The sequence below is a fragment of the Neopelma chrysocephalum genome, unplaced genomic scaffold (genome assembly GCF_003984885.1).
Source record: "Neopelma chrysocephalum unplaced genomic scaffold, ASM398488v2 Primary Assembly neopelma1_96657, whole genome shotgun sequence".
Taxonomy (NCBI): domain Eukaryota; kingdom Metazoa; phylum Chordata; class Aves; order Passeriformes; family Pipridae; genus Neopelma; species Neopelma chrysocephalum.
In genome coordinates, this window is record NW_020925302.1 from 1395785 (window position 1) to 1416796 (window position 21012).

At 39.1% G+C, this 21012-nt stretch overlaps 1 protein-coding gene across 7 annotated transcripts in view; it reads left to right on the forward strand.

Moving 5' to 3' along the window:
- The window catches only part of TRPM3 (transient receptor potential cation channel subfamily M member 3), a 424598-nt gene extending 407089 nt beyond the window's left edge, over positions 1–17509 (forward strand). For 4 of the 7 annotated variants that reach the window (XM_027708978.1, XM_027708976.1, XM_027708977.1 and 1 more), the window contains 3 exons: positions 782–981; positions 2149–2281; positions 10418–17509. In XM_027708978.1, coding sequence (XP_027564779.1) covers positions 782–981; positions 2149–2281; positions 10418–11867 — 1783 coding nt within the window. In that variant the 3' untranslated portion in view covers positions 11868–17509. The remainder of the gene's footprint in view (positions 1–781; positions 982–2148; positions 2282–10417) is intronic. The other 3 variants (XM_027708979.1, XM_027708980.1, XM_027708982.1) reach the window with 1 other exon arrangement.
- Positions 17510–21012: the final 3503 nt, after the last annotated feature.

Here is a 21012-nt window from a genome sequence, read left to right on the forward strand (position 1 = left end):
TGGAAAAGCTGTTGCAATCTGGTCAAAAGTGGTGATTGCAGTCCAGTCGAGGGTGGTGGTCTCAGTCTGGTTGAGAACAGTGGTCTGCAGTCTGGTTGAGAGCGGTGGTCTGCAGTCCTCTGGATCCCACGAGTGGTGCCAAGGTTCCAAAACTCCCAGTTTATATATTCTCCAGTTCAGGCGGGAGTGCTCAGTCCCTCCCTCAGAGCGGGGAATTCCATAAAAGGGTATGAGGACAGGAACATCTTCCCACCTCACAGGCCTCTACTGAGAACAGTTTTTGGGAAAAGGCATGGAAGGCTATAGAATACACAGTTTTGGGTTACACCCATCCAGTGATGAATTGGTCCCAGCCGTTCTAACCAGGACACCAGGGAATGAGGGAAATGCCAGGTTCTTCTCATTGTGCTTATTTCCAAGGACAGACACCTGATGACAATCAGGACAAATAAGCCAAAAAAATGTAAAGTTCAGTTTTGACATCATTCACTCCCAATATGGAAAACAAAAATAAAAAGATTTTATCTCAATGGATTGCTGTAAGACTCAGTGGTTGTTCACAACAGATATACACAATAATAAGATACTTTGAAAAGGCTGATGACCACTGTGCTTTGCCAAAGCACAAACTTATTCTTTTGTTCTGCTTCCCATTTCTGTGGCAAGGAAACATTTGCCAATATTAGTGAAATGTGTCTAGTTAAGATGCTGTCATATCATCTTTGGCAAAGTACCCAAAACCATTTCAATCTGATGTTATTTTCCTCTTCTTGCCTTCTAGCAACACATTTTTTGAAGTCAAATCTATATCTAACCAAGTATGGAAGTTTCAAAGATACCAGCTAATCATGACATTCCACGAAAGACCTGTTCTCCCACCACCTCTGATCATTTTCAGCCACATGACTATGATATTCCAACACCTCTGCTGCAGATGGCGGAAGCATGAAAGTGATCCAGATGAGAGAGACTATGGATTAAGTAAGCCTTAGACAATTCACAGAGTGGACTGCCCAATGCCATTGGTAATGTGTAATGTTTTGACAGGCATGAAGACAAGTCCAGCACCTTGATAACCTTTTGAGCAAAAGAACAACTTTAACCTGCAAAAATCTTCCTTGAAGGATTTAGTTCCACCTGCACTGCCCAGCCCTTTGTTCTCTTTGGAGTAATAATGGGGCTGTGTGTTTCCGAACTTTTTTGGGGTGTTACCCAGTTTGGTCCTTCAAATCAAAGGTGTTTATTTTGCCATTACTAGAGGTCTGTTGTTGCTGGAATTCTTCTTATAGTCCATCACACTTCCAGTTTTATTTTTTTAAAACGCAGAGAGAACATTCCTACTTTTTGAGTACACAGCACATACTTCCCCTCAACGCGCTTTTTGCCTAGATAAAATGAGAGATGGTGGAAAGAAATTTTGTATACATATTCTCTCCTTGACACTGACTTAAACTGGAGGAGTAGTTTCTCCACATACTTTAGTATGTACTCCCATAGCTATGATGGAAAACCTGTCAGATTATTTTGCTAACACTTTCTCTTTTCTTCTCTATCTAACTCTTCAAAGTAGATCTCCACCTCCCCCAATTTACATGCCAGAGGCAGAGAGCTAAGGTTGTGCATCTCTTCCCAACATTAGTCCATGCCATAGTCCACTTCTTTACGAGGAAGGAGCAGGAGACACGTGTGGTGCTGGAGATGGAAGGGCAACCAGGCTGCTCTCCTCCCACTCCCATGATGCTGCTGCCTGCAGATATCAGTTCTTGACATGTCAAACAGACTCCTGTACCCTCAGATTCCTGTCCTAGTAGTCTGCTAACGTCATCATATTTGTTTAGATTACAGGTGGGCTTTGGCTTCCACTGTGTCTCCAGGACCAGACCAGCAGCTGTGTTTAGACCCCATGCAATCCAAATGTATTCGTGTTTGGTCACCATTTGCCTGCTTAAGTGTTTCTATCTCCAGAATCATAAATAACTGAAGCCACTAATTTGGCAATTAACAGTATCTATCTGCTTTCATATCAAAATGCCACATAAATTTTGAAGCCTGCTTTTGAAAGTTTACTCCATGAATTTCACAATAAATATATAGTTAATTTCACATGTTAATATTTGCCAAATTCACATTTCTCAACTATTTCCACAGAGCTTTTCATAACTGAGGATGAACTGAAAAAGGTCCATGATTTTGAAGAACAGTGCATAGAAGAATATTTTAGAGAAAAGGATGACAGATTCAATTCCTCCAACGATGAAAGAATCCGTGTGACTTCAGAAAGGTGCACTTTTTTTGTTTGTTCTCATAAATTGATCCGGAAATGTGTTTCTGTTGCCATTCTTATTTTTCCTTTCTTTTTCTTGAAAAGGGAAAAATCTGAGGTATTTTTGATAAGTCTTAACCAAAAAGTAGAGTGATAAAAGGTGTGAATTAGTTTTCTCTTTTCTTTGCTAAAGCAAATGTGTTCAAGGATAAGTTGGTTGGGGCTCTGAGGAACCTGATGTACTGGAAGGTTTCGCTGGCAAAGGCAGGGGGCTTGGAACTACATGATGTTTAAGGTCCCTTCCAACCCAAACCATTGCATGATAAGTTTTGAAAAAGTGAATCTTTTAACTAGTTGTGTTAGAAAATACCTCATACACCACTTATTCTTGCATTTCAGTTCTTAAAGCAGAACTTAAGGCACAAGCAGTCAGAACACAATGGGAGAGTAATTTAGAGTTCCTCAACAAAAAATAATACTTTAGCTCTCACCCACTAGCTGTTCAGATAAGGAGCAAGCCTTGTTTCAGGAGGGCCTTGCTAGGTAAGCTAGTTTCATTGAGACCAACAGCGATCTTGACATGGATTTTAAATGGAACAAGACATTTTACCTACAACAATGCACAGAGGACAAAAGTACTACCTTAATTTAGTGGAAGTTGCCAGTCTTCAAATTCATCAGTCCTAAAAACTCTGTTGATCTACCATGGTGCTTATATGCTTTCATAGAACACTGCTGAGCTCGGATTTTGAGGACAGAGTTTGTGTTTGATTCTTAGCACTTTTGCCAATAAATATTTTAGTGCAATATCCTGTCACATATTCATAAAACTTATGAACCAATGAATACTCCACTAGCTGAAAACTCCACTTTAATTTGAATAACAGAGGTCAGGTGAGTTGTCATTTTCATTGATTACACAGATATAACACTCTCCTCCTTATACTTAATCTTCTAGTGCTGCCTCTGATTCAGCTATGCCTAAACTATGCTTTCTGTAGGCAAGGAAACATGCTGTTAATTTGATTTTGAAATAAATCTATACCAGGGCAAGATTGGAAGATTTAATATCCTTTAATCATCTGCATTACTGAAAACCAAAGAACCCCTAAAACATATATTTTAGAAAAGGTTATTAGAGGGGAAGTTAGTAAGGCATGGAATGATTTCCTTGTCATGGCCAAGGAATCCAACTTTACTGGTCTGGAAGAGATAAATGAGAGATGAAATTATAGAGGTCTATATAATTATGAGTGCAAGGAGAGGGTGAGTAGAAATTAATTGTTTGCTGTCACTCCCAGAACACTCCCAGAACAAGGTATAGGGGAGCAACAGAATAATTTAACAGCATTCCAGATTCAAAATAAACAAAAAAAGGTGATTTTTTTTCATGCAGTAAGTAGTGGAACAGAAAAAATTCTTGAAAGTTTTTGAGGTCTAAAAGAAGCTACATACATTCAAACAGAGACTAGACAAGCTTATAGGAAAAGTAATCCAGTAAGGACTGCTAAATACGTAGAGTTTATATTGAGCCCATAAAGTTTTTGAGCAAAATTGATTAGAAACTGGAGAATATAAGGAAGAAAGAATTACATACACTTCAAAGTAAGATAGTGGGCTCAATTTATCTGTGGTCCAACTGAGTAGTTTTTTTCTTGCGTTCTGATGGTCCAGTGGTCACAGAACTGAGCTGAAAATCATAGATGCTGGTCCAAATATCTGGACATAGCTTTCCTTGTGGAGGGCAAGGAAGGAAGAGGTATGTTTGAAGATCTGTAAATGGGAAGTAATCCAGCTGGGTCCTCCCCTACATCATGCTGTAAGTCCTTGAAAATTAATAAGTAACAGCTGCCTTTGCACTCTGTGCTGGCCCTGTTTTATAGGAAAGAGTCCTTATCTCTAATTTAAGTGAAAAGCTTATAGCACCTTGTTCCAGAATAGAGTTCATGAATGTGAAACCTGAATGAAAACAAGCACCTGAGACCCAGAGAGAAATATTTATTTAAAAATCCATTTACCTTAGTCGATAGTAGAACGTGGAAACTAGCCAGCCCCAGCTTTATAAAAGAGACCCAGAAAGTCAGCCCATGAGATACAGAGCCCACTCACAGGTCCAAGCACACTACTAGGAACGAAATCCCAGCTGAATGCAGTTCATAAAAGCTATGAGGTATACTTTAAAGATGCTTGAGGAATCAGGGCTATCTAAGTATCTTACGTAACACACATTTTAAAAACTAGATGCCTGGATCTGATATTTTGCCTGCAGTCATGGCCAGGGAAGTATCAGTTGAAGTGCTATTAATCTGAACCACCAAACTTATTTTTTCTAACCTGTGGAATCACAGAATATGCCAAGTTGGAAGGGATCCACAGGGATCGTAGAGTCCGGCTCCTGGCCCTGCACAGGACTATCCCCAACAATCACACCATGTGTCTGCGAATATCCCAAACACTTCACATACCTACAAAGCCCTTGAAAGAGGCAGTAGGGGGCTAGCACTGGAAGGCAAATGGGAGATGGGAACAGAGTCTTCTTTTGAGTTTGATTGGGTCCCAGAGGCAGGTTAGGGATACAGGAAAACAAAACAAGAGATCCAGTTTCTTGATTATCATGGTTTAGGAATGGTATTCCCCAGTTTAGTGTTCCCACTGAAACACTCTGAACCACGTGCCACTTGCTCACTCCCCTCTAAACCTAACCCTTCCCCTGCAACGGGAGGGAGAGGAGAATTGGAGGCACAAAAGGTAAAGATCATGGGCTGAGATAAGAACAGTTTACTAGAAACAGCAATGAGATAAGAAAATGAACAGTAACAACAAGAATAATAATAACAGAGTGTACAAGAGAAGTGAATGATTCTCTGAGTGCTCACAATGTGAAACCGGGCACTACCCTGACCACTCCCTTCACCCCTTCCCTGAAGGGACCCAACCTCCCACTGCCCTCTGTATATGGCATTAGGTGTTATAGGATAACCTCTGAGTCCTGGCCATGCCCCTCCTGGCTACTGCAGAAATTAACCCTGTCCTGGCCAGAACCAGGACATTAATGCATTGACCTGGGTGTAAACAAATTATTTCATCTACACAGTCAGTGACTGTGCTGGGTCAGGACCACAGGGTCTTGTCTGATTCACTTTATGATAAGCTGCAGTAACAGTGCCTATAACAGCTACTCTTGCCTGAGAATAGTCCACCCTAGCATCCTATGGGGCCTATCTCAATTCAGGACTTACCTTACTTCTTTTGTAACAAGGGACACCTCAGATATGTCCAGATTTGATATCGCAACACAGAATTTCTCCTTTATCTGATCGTTTCACTTTCAGAAACTAAAAGTCTAAAACAACGCTTGATAGTTGTCTTTCCCTGACCCCAAGTACTAAGTAACTTGAAGAAGTAGCCCACTAGCTAGGATCTCACACAAGCACATAGAAGTAGCATCAGGTTACTGACACACATCACAGGAAGTGGTTGACTAAGTGGAAAAGTATAAAGCAGTACTAGGCTGTAAGGTGTTTCCCTTGAAGGCATTTATCAAAGCAAGAAAATCTTGGTGAATCTCCTAGAGATCTGTGAGAAAAGTGAAATTGGACAAATTCACTTCATTGCAGCAGAAGAATCACAACCTTTCCTTGAGCATCTTCCTTTCTAATCATTGTGTTACATCTTGACCAGCACAGAGACATGTATATGATCAAAAAAGACTGCACTATTTTTCTTGATCTGTCATGAAGCCACTGAAACAATCTCTTTAGTAACATTTGTTCTGTATGGACAGGTCTCGACTCTTTCAAAGCCCGTGCAAAATCTCTTGTTGATTTCAAAGGGAGCAGGGTCACATCATAACAGTATTTGAAAAGCAAATATGCTGGCCAGAGTAGATATTATTATGTCATCTTTGGTACTCTATGGTATCCATTAGTACAGCACTTTACAGTCTGCAATGCAATTACACTTAACAGCATCCATGTGGATGATGACATAGCTATTACCTTGATTTCAGAGCTGGCAGGCAGAAGTGCACAGAAAAAGCTTTATCTTGATAAAAGGGACTGAGCCTACAAGATCCACCCACGCATAAAGAATGACAGTAAGAAGGGTCTGTGAATCTAGTGACATCTCCCTTTGGTCATAAAAGAGTTAAGTGGTCTTAGGCTCCAATGGGAATGCAGCCAGGACAACCCAACGTCCTTATCCTGCAGAAACCACTGCACATGGGAAAACTGGCTGCTCGCATAAACACTGCTTTACCAAAAGAGGTCAGGTAAATTACCAATACCCTGTTACAGTCTTGGGAATTGCTATCTATGTTTTATTTAAATAAAATCATTCAGCAATCACCTATCAAAAGACCTGTAAGTGACTTTAATTGTCCACAGTCCTTGTGGCAGTTGAAAAGGATTTTGAAGTATAAATGATGCCTTAAAAATGGACATAGTTAGACAAAGGGATTTATGAGCCTAATTCTAGCATTCAATTAAGAGGTCCACTTCGGAAAAGAGTGCCTTACTCCCATTAAAGAATGATTTTCATTAAATTACTAAGGAATTTAAGTTCAAAGGTTAAAAATAAATAAGCCAACATGAATGTCAGCAAAATTTATCATCTCTCAAACTATAATCAAAAAGGCTCATAAAAGGTGATAGAAAATCTGAGTTCTGATCTCTTATTTTTTTCCTGGTTACTGAATATTGTCCTCATATAGTTCATGTTTGTTTCACTATTAAAAATTTTTGAGCTTCAGCAGCACACCTTGATGCATGTTTTATATGTAGCCTCCTCTTTTTCTCTTCTCATTCTGTTAGGATGGCTTGGTACTTTCTAATAAGTTGACTAAATCTTACTATAAGGAAAAGCACAGGTATAAAGAAGGCATCATACATGGATACTGTGAGATTTGCTAAAAGGTTTATATACTCTCCTAAGTATACATGGAGAAAAAAATCCAAAGCAAAACTCAGACATTCTTATTTTGAAATAACATTTTAATTCAAAACTGTTCGTCAAGGAAATATAGGTCTAGCTGTCTATTCACTGAGTGAAAGTATATTTTCCCAAGAATATGGGAAAATAGAAAAAATCACTTATTCAAAAATTTTAAGAACCAGGTTATGACTGTATTTCTCCAGAACACATTCTCCTACATTCACAGTGTTTGGCTGATGTGATTGTATCATGTTTCTAATAGGTTTATTCTCAGATCATGGTGGTGTTCTGTATGATGAATGAGTACAGAACCGAACATCAAATTAATACAAGAGAATATCACTAAAAGAAATAATATTTGTTAAAAATTCTGGAGTGGCCATATGCAATATATAACTAAAGATGACTAAATTCAACTAATAGCTTTAGGTTTGAAGGAGATCATCATCTCTCAAGCTTTTTGTGAATAAAATTATATAGTCAGAGCTCATCAAGCGTAAACACATGAATGTATTTTTCAGTTCTCTAGGCACATCTCTGGTTAACTCTGGTTTCTCATCCCAGACTGCACTACCCTTATCTTGTTACATTTGTATATAAATTTTCCCCTACTATCAATGCAGTCACATCTATGGTCACTTCCATAGCAACCAACAGACCACATAACACAAAACCCTCTCTTCACCTTATCTATGACAATACCACCAGGCTTGCACTCTGTGCCTCTGACAGTAGCTGATAGATCATGTTTGGGGAAGGAAGAACAAGCACATGAATATGTACCAGCAACGTATGACTCTAGGTTCTTCTAAGGATGCATTAGTTTTGTTCAGTAGCGTTGCATAGCCCTCACATGAATGTAGGATGCAAAACTTGTCTCACAGTTCTGCTCATATACAAACTGGCTGTGTTTGTATGAAAATTACTTCACTTGTATACAGCTGTCAAAGCAAGAAAAAAATCCAAAACCAAACAACCAACGCCAAAACCAGATTACCCAGTTAGCTTCACAGAACATTATAAATTCATTCTAATTGTTGGTAACTGTTGCTGCAGTCAAAGGGGGCTTTTTTTGTTGTAATCTGAGCATTCTCCACTAAAATCCAGAGGTTTCTCAAATTGTTTCTTATGTGTGATAGCCCTAAAATTGTGATATTTTGTCTGGTCATCATCTTGGAGCAGTTGTTATAGAATCTGAATGTGGGGTGAAGGACTCAATTATTGGCTGATAAATATTTCAAAAGTATATTTGCTTTCATAAAATAGCAGTTCAGATAAGTAATAGCATGAGGGAAAATTCAACTGCTTCCCATATAAACTGCTCTCACTATGGAATTATATCCTGTGCTTGCAATAACATTAATCTGTTTTGTTGGAGAAGCTGGTACAACTAGAAACAGATTGGTGTCTAAATCATAATGAGAAGAATGAGATTCCTTGAAGCTACCAGTTGATTTCTTAGCAATGATTACCTGATCATTCATCTGTTGAAGTTTGATGATGGCAATACAGTTACTGCTGTTTGATTTGCTGTGCTTGTGCTTTCAAAACTCACAAACTTCAACAGAAAAAGCCTGTATCTCACAGGAATGTGCAACTTGCTGTAGTCACACTCTTACCTGTCCTCTCTTATGTGGGCAGGTTGCTGTTGGTCATCACCCCAACGTAGTCAGATTTCAGTGTTCACCAGCAAAAGTTGTGAGCATTACATAACAGGGCATTAATGCTGCACAATGTTCATTCATTGCTAAAATCTGGTTTCCTTCTGGGCAAATAAGAGGGTTTATGGTGTTGTCAGTATCAGATCACTTGTCCTGTTGAAAAACTAACTAGCAGTAGTAGAAGATTATATTTATCTCATCAGAAATCCTGGCAATGATTTGCATGCCTATCAACAGACAGTGTGCTTATTAACATTTGAGCATGAATTGCTCTAACAGGCAGAGCGTAAGAGACTTGTGAAGAGAAAACCGTGGAAATTGTGCCATTTGGTATTTGTTGCTTCTCTCTTCATTGTCCAATGTCTACAGCAATGCGGAAAACCAGAATTGTAATCTATCAATCAAAGATAACTACATAAATTTGTGGCTTTTAGTACTTTTTTGGCAGATAGTGGAAGTCCCAGTCTGCCATAGGGACTACAACCCGAGAAAAATAATTATGCAAAGAAAATTCATGTGTGCTAAAGGAATTTCATTGTTTAAAATTGTCAGACTCCACATAAATCCTTCACTTGAGACATTTTAGAAGTCAGAGAATTGAAATGGTTGCAGGCCATTGGCATAGATTAGTACACAATTCATCTAAAGTTGAAAACATTTTAAAATGAGACAGATTAACAATGTAGAAAAGATATACTGAAGTTTAAATTAAATTAAATTACATATATTGAATCTTACATTCAATTACGTCCTACTATTTTAACCTAATTTTTATGTATATATATTAAGAGAGCAGCCAAAAAATTACTTTAAAATCCATCATTTCAATCCCTAAGCTATTACCAGAGACTACCCAAAGCACTATCACAGTAATGGAGCGATCTTAGTGTGTGTGTCCTGTTGTAGGCTGTATTTGCTTTGATCAGTGTTCTCTTTCTGCAGTTTTCATGCATATTTAACTTGATATATCTATATTCAATAAAATAACTGATCTATTTTTATGTAAATCTGAGCTAAAAATGAATCAGCAAACAAAGATACTATCTCCTTAGGTCCACATAGCACTAGCTGGTGTAAATCTGGGGCAAACACCAGAAAAAAAATATTATGTTAGCCACCTTCTATGGCATATTGCCTGTTTTCCTTACTTCATTTAGTTCTGCAGTTAGCTGCAGCAGTCCTGCCCATGGCACAACTGTAGACATGTGTCATCTGCTGTAACTATTATTCATTCATAACTACCTAAGTAGAAGCTGTGACAGAAGAGAGGCAGTAATTCATGATAACATTTATGTAATATGTCCTGTCCCTAGGATAAGTCACGCCCAATCCCCCTCTCTGCATTATGCAGCAGACATCACTTGTTTAACCCACTGGAGCAGTTTCCCAAGCCAGTGGTATTTGTTTGTGGAACCTCTTCCAGCAGGGTTTTGAAGCAGATGAGGTGGTGTAGATTGCCTTGGGGTTTTGAGACCTCTTCGTTGCCAAAAATTTTGGTGACCTGTTAGCTGAACATCACTGCTTTGTAGAAATTAACCTGTTTAATTCTTCCCTTTTTAAGGGTAGAGAATATGGCCATGAGACTAGAAGAAGTAAATGAGCGAGAGCACTGCATGAAGGCTTCTCTGCAGACTGTTGACATCAGGCTTGCTCAGCTGGAAGACATGATGGGACGGATGGTGACTGCCTTAGAAAAAATGACTGGCATAGAGAGAGGTGAGACAACTAAGATACGATCCAGGACCTCATCTGACTGCACGGATGCAGCCTACATTGTGAGACAGAGTAGCTTCAACAGTCAGGAAGGAAACGCTTACAAGCTTCAGGAGAGCATAGATCCCACAGGAGAGGAGTCCATGTCCCCAACATCGCCTACGATCACACCCCGCATGCGAAGCCACTCTTTCTATGCAACAAATATGAAGGACAAGTGTGGGCTGGAAAAGCTGGAAAGCATTTTTAAGGAAAGATCTCCAAGCCTGCATCGGGCAATCAGTTCCCACTCAATAGCAAAAGAAGGAAAGACTCCGTTAGCCCCTACGAGCACTTTGTCAATTGCCCCAGACTCCAGAAGACCTTCATCTTGTATAGACATCTATGTTTCTGCCATGGATGAGATGCATTCTGACACAGAACCTCTCGAGAGCTCCATAAATATTCTTGGTCCTGGAGATGCAGCTCTGCAGGCTCACATAGCCTCTTCCCTTTTAGCTAGTAGTGCATACATTAGCAGTACACCTGGTGAAAAAATTTCTGGCAGGAGTCTTGATTATGAGGAAACCTCTGGAATAGAAACAAGAGCATTTTCTTCAGACTACTCACAAATCACCGACTGTCAAATCCCCTGGGATTCAGACCCTCCCTTGTATCACACTTTAGAGCGATCTAAAAGCAGTCGTTACCTGGCTACAACTCCATTTATACTGGAGGAAACGCCTATTGTGAAATCTCACAGCTTTATGTTCTCTCCATCTCGAAGCTACTTCAGCAGCCTTGGGGTCCCAGTCAAAACAGCAGAGTACACAAGTATTACAGATTGTATAGACACGAGGTGTGTGAGTGCTCCCCAGGCCATTGCGGAGAGGGCCAGTTTCCCTGGAAGTCTTGGGGGCAAAGTGGAAGACTTGGGCTGCTGCCACCCAGAGAGAGAAGCTGAACTAAGCCACCCAAGCTCTGATCATGAAGACACTGAGACCAAAGAAAAGAAGGGAATCCCTTTATCTCCTCAAGACAGCAATGCTGCAAGAACCCTGGCCAACAGCATCCCACTTCCAAAAATAGAGCGAGCCAACAGCTACTCTGCAGAGGAGTCCAACATGTTGTACGCCCAGCACACACGGAAGAGCTACTCTATCAGTGACAAACTCGACAGGCAGAGAAACGCAACAGGCCTGCGGAACCCCTTTGAGAGGAGTAAGTCCTCCAGGCCAGAGAGCAGAGGGGACAACCTGTCCATGAGGAGACTGTCAAGAACAGGAGCCTTCTGCAGCTTTGAAAGCAAACACAGCTAGGCTTAGACAAAGTTCACCGGCAGTCAAAGGGTCATCTGCTCTCCAGTCCATTTTCTCAGCAGAATTAAAACCAAAAACCTTCACGTTACCAAATGTCAACTCCAGTTGGCATTAGCCACCGGTCAAGGGAGCACATTGTCAATCTCAGTATCACCCACTGAGGTACTGCATTTTGACCCAGTTGACATTTGCACTTAAGGAAAAAGGGAGGGATGAAAACTTTACAAAGACTTCAGTAGACAAGAGGACTAACAATCCCCCTTTTTGAAGTCAGAAGAAATAAATTAAGAGGTATAAATAAATTAATAAATATCTGCCTTTTATTAGAAGGCATCCTAAAATCTTTGATCATTATTCAAATTTTTAAGATGCAGAAATTAACTGGCAAAAAGAGATGTACAATTTAAATGTTATGAACTTCAATCACAACATCTTTTTCATCTATTTAACCATTGTGATGACCAATGAAAAGCATTTGTTATTTCTGTAGGAACTGGCAGCAAACAAGACTCCCAAGTCCCTTGCATCCCACACTTGTGGAAGTGAAGAAAGGTGAACACAATACCAACCATAATGTTCACTTGTCTCCTTTTATATCAACTTCTAGTGCCACAGAAAGTTTGTATTTTGAAGAGCAGAAAGGGAAATGAAATGCCTTTTGTACTGCAACTTAAACAGAAGGAGAATTTATGCTAAAATATCAGGTGATTTCCTGTATAAAACAGGCATTCTAGATTCTAGCACAGCTGAGCAAGCTCAGGATGAATGTAATTAAGCGGAATAGTATATATTTATTTTTTTACCACATTTGTCATCAGTATGTTGTCTCACTAAATCAAAGGATGTGATGGAATAGTAAGAAGAGGATGATCAGAGCAGAGCATGGTAATATTGTCAGGTTCTTACTACTCCGTTTAATTATGTACACAAATTGGGGAGATTTATGCACCACACTGATACCAGGTTCTTCTTGCTGTTCCATTTGAGCTGCTGACTTTTCACATCATTCCCTCAACTAAAAATATACACCTTTTTTTTTCATGTGTACATAGCTGTATTTGAGCATTTCAAAGTATACAAGAATTATCAAGCAATCTGAATCCAGATTCATGTAATTAGACTGAAGTTGCTTAAAGGAAAATGTTTTTGTCAGAGGACTGGAAAACACTAAAATTTCTCTATGCTTCTAAGGTAAGTTAAAGAACCAAAGTGAAACTGCAAGTGTCTGTAAAGAGCAAAAGCCATCAGTTGTGACTAGGCTTCCACCGTTCAGCAGCTTATGACACAATGAGCATTTTTATAGGAGGATGTATGAATGGTAGTGCAGTGATGGGTTTTGGTTGAAGACAGTTGTAACTCCACTGAGCTGACCCAAGGGTCCACAATGTCAACCAGACTTTCAAACTTCTGATGAGAAGGTGTCCCAGGTCACAGGTGGAAGGGTATGCAGAAGATTGGAAAAGGGTAGAGAAGCATAAACTGCAACTGGATCAAAACTTCACATACTTTATGAAGGCAAAACATTTAAGCTTTTAAAGAGTTGAAGCTAGTGCTATTAAAAATTAAAATGTCTCTACAATTACCAACAGCTGTGTAGAACCAGCTCCTTTTTGTTATTAAAGATGAACACGTGAGTGGGGTACATACTTCACATTATTTAAATGGGAATTATATTTCAAAGGCACCTTTGAGAATGCAGGCTGACATTTTCTCACCGAGTCCTCACACTGGGAGACTCTGAACGCCATCTGAAAGCTAAGTCTGAAAGGCAACAAATCCAGACAGAAAATAATCATCAGCCTCAGGAAAAGAGGCAAAGAAGGTGAAAACATTTAGTTAATAAGTCACTGCGTTGGAAAGTTCAGGAAACAAAGAAATGCAACAAGGGGATGTTAAGAACAGTGTGTTTCATACTTCCTGCACCAACGTGTTCCTTGCTTTCTTCTATTTGTTCAGGCTTTCAATGAGCTGAACTCCACCAAGACAGTGTGTTTATGCAATTGCCTTTCAGGCCATGTGCAGCATTACAGTCACATGGCAATACCAAGAAAGGTCAGAAACCTTTCTGTGCATTATGAAGCATGCTTGTGGCAGGCTGATTGTTGAACAATAGCAAAATGCCCAAGGGCAAAGGAACTTGTATTTCACAATATGCTTCAAATGTGCCAACTTCTGTTAGCAGCCTTTTCCTAAGGCTTCTCCAAATATATCTATCCTTGGTGAGTAGAGGGGGATATTCTCACTTTGTTTTCTTTTGTTACTTTTATGAATGTCTGCTAAAACTATTGTGGAGTCCTTCATTTTCACCGTATTACTGGCCTACTCTAGAGGAATTTCAGATTCATTACAAATTCCTTATCAGTGCTTAGTGAATTAGTTCAAGGCATTGGGTTCTCCTCTGGGCTAGATTTCATCGCTTGGTTTGTCAGGGTAAAGGAATTTGCCAAACCTAGAAGCTGTATAAATGTTTAGGATACAGCACCTTATTGATCTGGAGCACACATTCCAGGTAAAATGAAACAGGACACTTTATTTACCTCTTAAAATTTGCCATTATGTATAAAATGTAAATTCAGATGTTAAAAGTATGATTGCAAGATGTCAGAACACCACTGTTCCTGAATGTTTCCCATTTATTCTATAATGTGGTTTCTACAGAATATATATTATGATGGATGTTAGATTATTTTATTTTCACCTGCTTTTACACATTACATCAAACTGCTCCTTTTTGAATTTGATGCTAAAACACCTATTCCTTGCAGTGGGACCAGACTTCCCATTCCTAATATTATGATCATTTAGTGAGAGTGGAAGTCTTATCATCCATCATCGTGTAGCTATAGCATGTGCCATATGATATATTCTGTATCAAAGGATAACTTATAAAGTAGACACATATAGAGTTGTGACATGTGGTAATATTAGTGAACGTTACAGGACAATTTTAATATCACATTATATGGTCTTGTTTGTAAATCTGTAACATTCAATAAAATAGCACATGTTGCATCAAGCATTAAGTTCCACTATCCAATTATTAGCTTACATACGGAATATGCATTTCTTGTCACAGTGTGTAAGTTTGGTATGTTTCACACATTTCTTTGTATAGCTCCACTTAAATGTCTGTATGAGCCGATGTATAAACAGCTAATGAGCTGCTGTGGGCCATGACAGATGAGTTGTGATGGTGTGAAAGATGAACTGGCATGTTATGCAAAAGATTATAAGATAAATGAACTTTAATAATATTTTGAAACTCAATTGAGCTTAGCTGTTTGTTTACATATGCTGATTGACTGAGGAAGCTGTGTGCAGTATTTTATAAATATTTTCCTATAATAATCTGTTCTATTGTTTCTGGTTTAAGTGATTCTATTCTACAGTTGGGGTATACACTTGTCCTACGTATTGTATTATAGCACAATATTCTTTCACAATAACAGTGTGATATGACTGAAGTAGTTTCTCTTTCTTACAGTCCAGTCTTTTTTTGTGTCAAAGAAAATGCATGCATTGTTCCATGAGTTTCTTTGGACTACTAGGAGACTTAACATTTTACTATTGCCTGCCTGTAAAGATGAATCCAGTTAGGAATGAATTCAAACTTTTGGATGTTTACATTATTTCCATTACGTTTGATCTTTAGCAAAGTAAGTGATTTTTTTATTATTTTTAAATGACAATTGTATTTTATGAAATTTGAATACTCAATACAAAATGCGAACCTACAGCAGTGCTCAGACATTTGGCTCTCTCTTTTTTTGGAAGAGATAAGGTGCTACATTATTGTTCTTAGCACAAGTGCCAGTTAACAAATGGCAGTGAGGGGATAATTTGAAAATATAATAAAAAACCAAAACATACATTCATCTACATACGGAAATCCCTCTGGGTTCCAGACCCGGATTAATTTTTTTCTTTAATTTTCCATTTATAGATTTTTTGGTAAAAAAAAAGAAAAACAACAAAACTGATTTGTACCTTTTGTGGAATGGATAGCCTTTTGTCAGGGGATAAATATCTTAGTTAGGTATATTTTTTGTATGAGAAGAAAATGATTTGTTTCTTAGAAACTGTCAGTGCATGGAAAATGCAACTACATGAATAACTGCTAAAAAAAATGTGCTGGTAGCAGCACACAGCCTTAGTCCAATGACTGCAGTCAGAGCAAACAAGTATCTGTCCTGAGAGCATTAGTTATCAAAGGTATTAGACTGAACCAGTGAAACAAAATGCTCTGTAAACTCGTGGTGCAGATTTTCAAAACAAGCATAAATGTCTTGTTATGTTGCTCAGGTTAAACACTTAAGAGGATCTGATAATCACCAGAAGGGAAAATGTGAGCTGGTCATTCCTGGATTTCCCTGGGAACGCTTAAGTAGTTGTGATGTCTCTCCCCTGCTTAAAATGATAATATATTTGCATTTTTGCACAAATATGCATAACTGTTTTAAGAAAGGCCACATTTTCAGTTCTGCTGAAAGATAGTAAGTATAGATCATCTTCTTCAAAAGAGATGGGAAAGATTCCTAGTATGGATTTTTCCTTCAGCCACCTCAAATGAAAACACAGTCCCAGCTGGGATGTAGTAAGCATTGGGGGTGTCTGCTCACCTAGTGAAGCCCTTCATTACCGTAGATGGTATTCACTGCCCTTGCCACACATTGGCACAAAAGCAGTAGTATGGAATGCGGAGGGACTTTGTTTCTGCGCCCCAGTGAGAGTTACCCTGCTTTATAGCCAGTCATACGGTGAACACTTCAGGTCACACAAGTTTCTCTTCTCCAAGACTGACTACAAACTATGGTCTTACTGATGCTGGTGCAGAAAATCCACTGATTTGAATGGCATACTCTGACTTTTGTCAGGAGATGGATTTATTCTGCATTTCTAACTCCATATTACTTTGAGCCATAGCATGGGTTACACTAAATTATCTTCAAGCTGGAAGCCTCATGACAGAGCCTTTGAGCCAGACTGGTTGTGAAACAGTCTCTGACCTTTTAATTTCTGCTGTATGCTTTCAGATCTGTTGTAGAGCCACACAATACTTATTTCAAAGAGCTATTAGGAAAAAACATTTGATTATTAAATTGCTGCTGTTTCTGCTGCAGGGAAGTGATAACTCTTGTTTATTTTAGTATTTGGGAGGGAGGGGGAAGGGACAGAAGAGGGAATTGGATGTGAAATACAGTTTTATGCCTGTACAAGAGTAAATTGTATCAAAGTTATATCCTTTTTCCACCGCTGCAATTGTTGTACATGAGGAGAGTCTATTTGCTGCTACTGCTATCTGGAACAGTGTCTGCAATATACTATACTCATAGCTATTTAATTGTTTATTATTTGGGCTATCATTTTTAAGTGTATAACAATCATTTATAAAGGGATAAAAATTATTATAAAATGTCATTTTAAACAAATTCCTACTAATACAAAGCTTTTCGAGTATGATTTGTCTAAATGTACATAACTAGGGAAAATGGTCCTTTCCAAAGGTCTACTGGATTCACAATGCACTTTTAGACTGTGTTTAGATGCGTAATAAAGAGCAGAAGTTGGCAATTACTACAGTAGAACTTTCTGAAATTTCTGTAACAATTGTTTTGCAATAAAAAAAGAGATGTAGATAAAAACATCTATTCTTACTGGAGCATTTATTTACGATCATTTACTTTCAAAGCAATAAAGCAATGATGTAATGGCAGCTGCTTTTCTCTAAGATCTCTCACTGCTCTAGTTCTAACCTTACAGCTTTAAAGAAAACCAAAACATTTACTCTACTGTGCATAGGGATTCTGAATGCAGTAAGTTATTTCCACCTCTGAGATCAGGTTTCATTCACGTGTCCCTTATTCTGGCCAATATGAGAACCAAGATGTACTTCTCAGTGTGTTTATTTAAAAGGAAGAAATGGTTTATTTTCTTTGTAGATACCATTTCAGAAAAGGGGGAACATAAGCATTAATTGCAGATCTTCTTTAAATTGCATCCACACAGATTGAAAGAAGCATACTCCTTTGTATGACAGATGGATGGTATCTCTGGCTCTTGTAGCTAAAGAAGGTTCAGTAAAACCAGAGGGCACCAAGTAATCCACTACCTATATCCTCCTCTGAACTGATAACTGACCTTGCTCAAGAATGAAATCATTGTCTCTCTCGTCATGCAGCTACAACCAGCCCTGATACTTCCTCACAAAAATGCTGAAAAAAACATTACTGACACAAAATCTGCCAAGTTCAGAACCTTCTGCCTCCACAAATATACCCCGTGCAGCGCTACAGGCTGGGCACAGAGTGGCTGGAGAGCAGTCAGGCAGAAAGGGACCTGGGAGTTTGGATTGACAGGAAGCTGAACATGAGCCAGCAGTGTGCCCAGGTGGCCAAGAAGGTCAATGGCATCCTGGCCTGGATCAGGAACAGTGTGGCCAGCAGGACCAGGGAAGTGATTCTTCCCCTGTACTCAGCGCTGGTGAGGCCACACCTGGAGTACTGTGTCCAGTTCTGGGCCCCTCCGTTCAGGAAGGATATTGAGGTGCTAGAGCAGGTCCAGAGAAGAGCAACAAGGCTGATGAAGGGACTTGAGCACAAGTCCTATGAGGAGGGGCTGAGGGAGCTGGGGTTGTTTAGTCTGGAGAAGAGGAGGCTCAGGGGAGACCTCATCACTCTGTACAACTCCCTGAAAGGAGGCTTGAGCCAGGTGGGGGTTGGTCTCTTCTCCCAGGCAACTATCAGTAAAACAAGAGGGCATGGTCTTAAGCTGTGCCAGGGGAGGTTTAGGTTAAATATTAGGAAGAAATTTTCTGCAGAAAGGGTAATCAGACATTGGAATGGGCTGCCCAGGGAAGTGGTGGATTCTGCATCCCTGGAGATTTTTAAGATGAGACTGGATGTGGCACTTAGTGCCATGGTCTACTAACCACGATGGTAGTGGATCAAGGGTTGGACTTGATGATCTCGGAGGTCCCTTCCAACCCAGCTGATTCTATGATTCTATGAAATAAGCCTTCACTGAGATAATAACGTGTTTTAGCTAAATGCGAAAGAAGCACAGGAAACAAACATCCAATTGAATAAGAAGGATTTCAGAGACTCAAAATAGTTCTGCACAGATCAGTCCCACTTCAGGAGAGAAATGGTTCAGAGGAGTGTTCTTTATTTGAGATATCTGAGAAGGAAAGCCTAAATTTCTTAACTAGATTTTATTTCATCCTTTCACTGCCATTCAGTGAACACTGGGAGTTTGAAGTTTTCAAAAACAAAATTAAAAAATAAATCTGTGCCAGACAGTTGTCATTATGCTTCTTTCCAGGTAACACTCTATCTCTGGTCTCCCTGCGATTTTTCACAGTAACAAATTCCACCTAAATTCAGCCAATTAGTAAGTGCTGGGGGAAAAAAGCAGCATCACTAGCCTTGATTTTCATTCCCTTGAGCTGCAGTCTGGTAGCCTTTAGGGCAGTGGTCTAGTCTCTTTTAATCTCATTAGTGCATAATGGAAAAGAATGCCATTTAACGTACAATGTGGCAGCCAACCTGATTCATTATCCCCATGACTGAGTACAGCAACAGCTCACAGTTACACTAGCCCTCGCTGTCTTTGCATACAAAGCCTGAATTTCACCCTGTTACACTTTTGGAACAAGAAACGTAAATCCCCAGGATTCCATTATTTTGACATTTCAAATAACTGATTGCAGGCATAAGTACTGTATTTTTTGGATTATATTTTTCAGAGGCAATAATGACAAGCAGTATCTGAGAGGACTATAGCGTGCTCATGTGAAATAACAATAGCAGTCTGTGGACAGTTACAGACATCTAAATGCAGATGATACAGGCTACTTTTGTAGGGAACTATGGGTGGAACTGCCTTTCCTAGTCTGGATTCCAAACCAAGAAGTTTGACAGCAGTACAGATGGTTGGCGAGACTGATACGCTCCTACCACCTTCTAAAACTTAAACTTTATAGCTACACTTTTCCTCAATTAAGCATGTAGCCAGAGGTTGAACAGCCACATGTACATCACAGAATCAATCTATGGAGGTGATAGAATTATCCTCACAAAATATTCCAGCCTTTTTTTGTTCGCAGTGTGCAAGATTAGAATTTTCCTAACAAGCTTGGGAAAATAACATATCAAGACTCTAAGAACATTACAGAAAATGTTAATACATAATCTTTTTCTTTTCTTTATTTGAGAGATGACAAAAAAAATCAACTACCCATGTAGCATTTCACTAGTCACTAAATAAAGTCTTGATACTAAAAATGCATCTTTAGCAAAAAAATAAATTCTCTGAAAATATCAGCAACATCACTAAATCTGATTGAAGAATTACATTCTGCAAAAAATCCTAGGAAATATTAGTCACAAATCTGAATTATAACCCACAACTGCTGAACCGTAGTAACTGCACTGTAACTTGTGGAGGAGAGTGAACAGACAAAGGGTGTGTGCAAATGGAAAACAGGGAAACTTAATTTTCTTAAAGGAAAATATGGACAATCAACTCTAAAATTCATATTCCTCTTACACTATATGGCCAGATCCCACTTTTTTCCCCGAGGGAAACAAACGTGGCAAATGTCAATAGTGTCAGTTTATGATTAATCCACTTCTACCATGGTATCTATTTTGCTAAGACCTTACTAAGTCCCTCAGAGAATCACAATTTAGCCAAAAATTTACAGCAAAAATGGCTAATCTGTGCGTACTGTAGAATAAATAGTCCACATCTCAGAGGATCTGTGGACTGTTTTATTATGAATATCTAAAAGGACATTCTCTTTGTTGCAATCTTATCTGAGGGATGAATAAATGTCCTGTTGCAAGAATGGGCCAAAGATTCATAAAATGTGGCCTGGTCCTCAGTTCCCCAGAGATCATTTTCTCCCTGAAGAATTTTGGCTTTCTAACCGGAACAGATGGTCTGCATCTCCACCCCAGTTCAGGTATGTCGGAGAGGAACAGCAGCCACAATGGGAAGTACACAGCAATGCAGGGACATTCCTTCCCCTTTCCTCACTGAACAGTCACAGCTAGGGACTACATTATTTTTTGTGCACTTATTTAGATTATTAATAGGATTCATCCAAAAGTAATGCAAGGTTTCTTCCTTTCTATGAAACGGG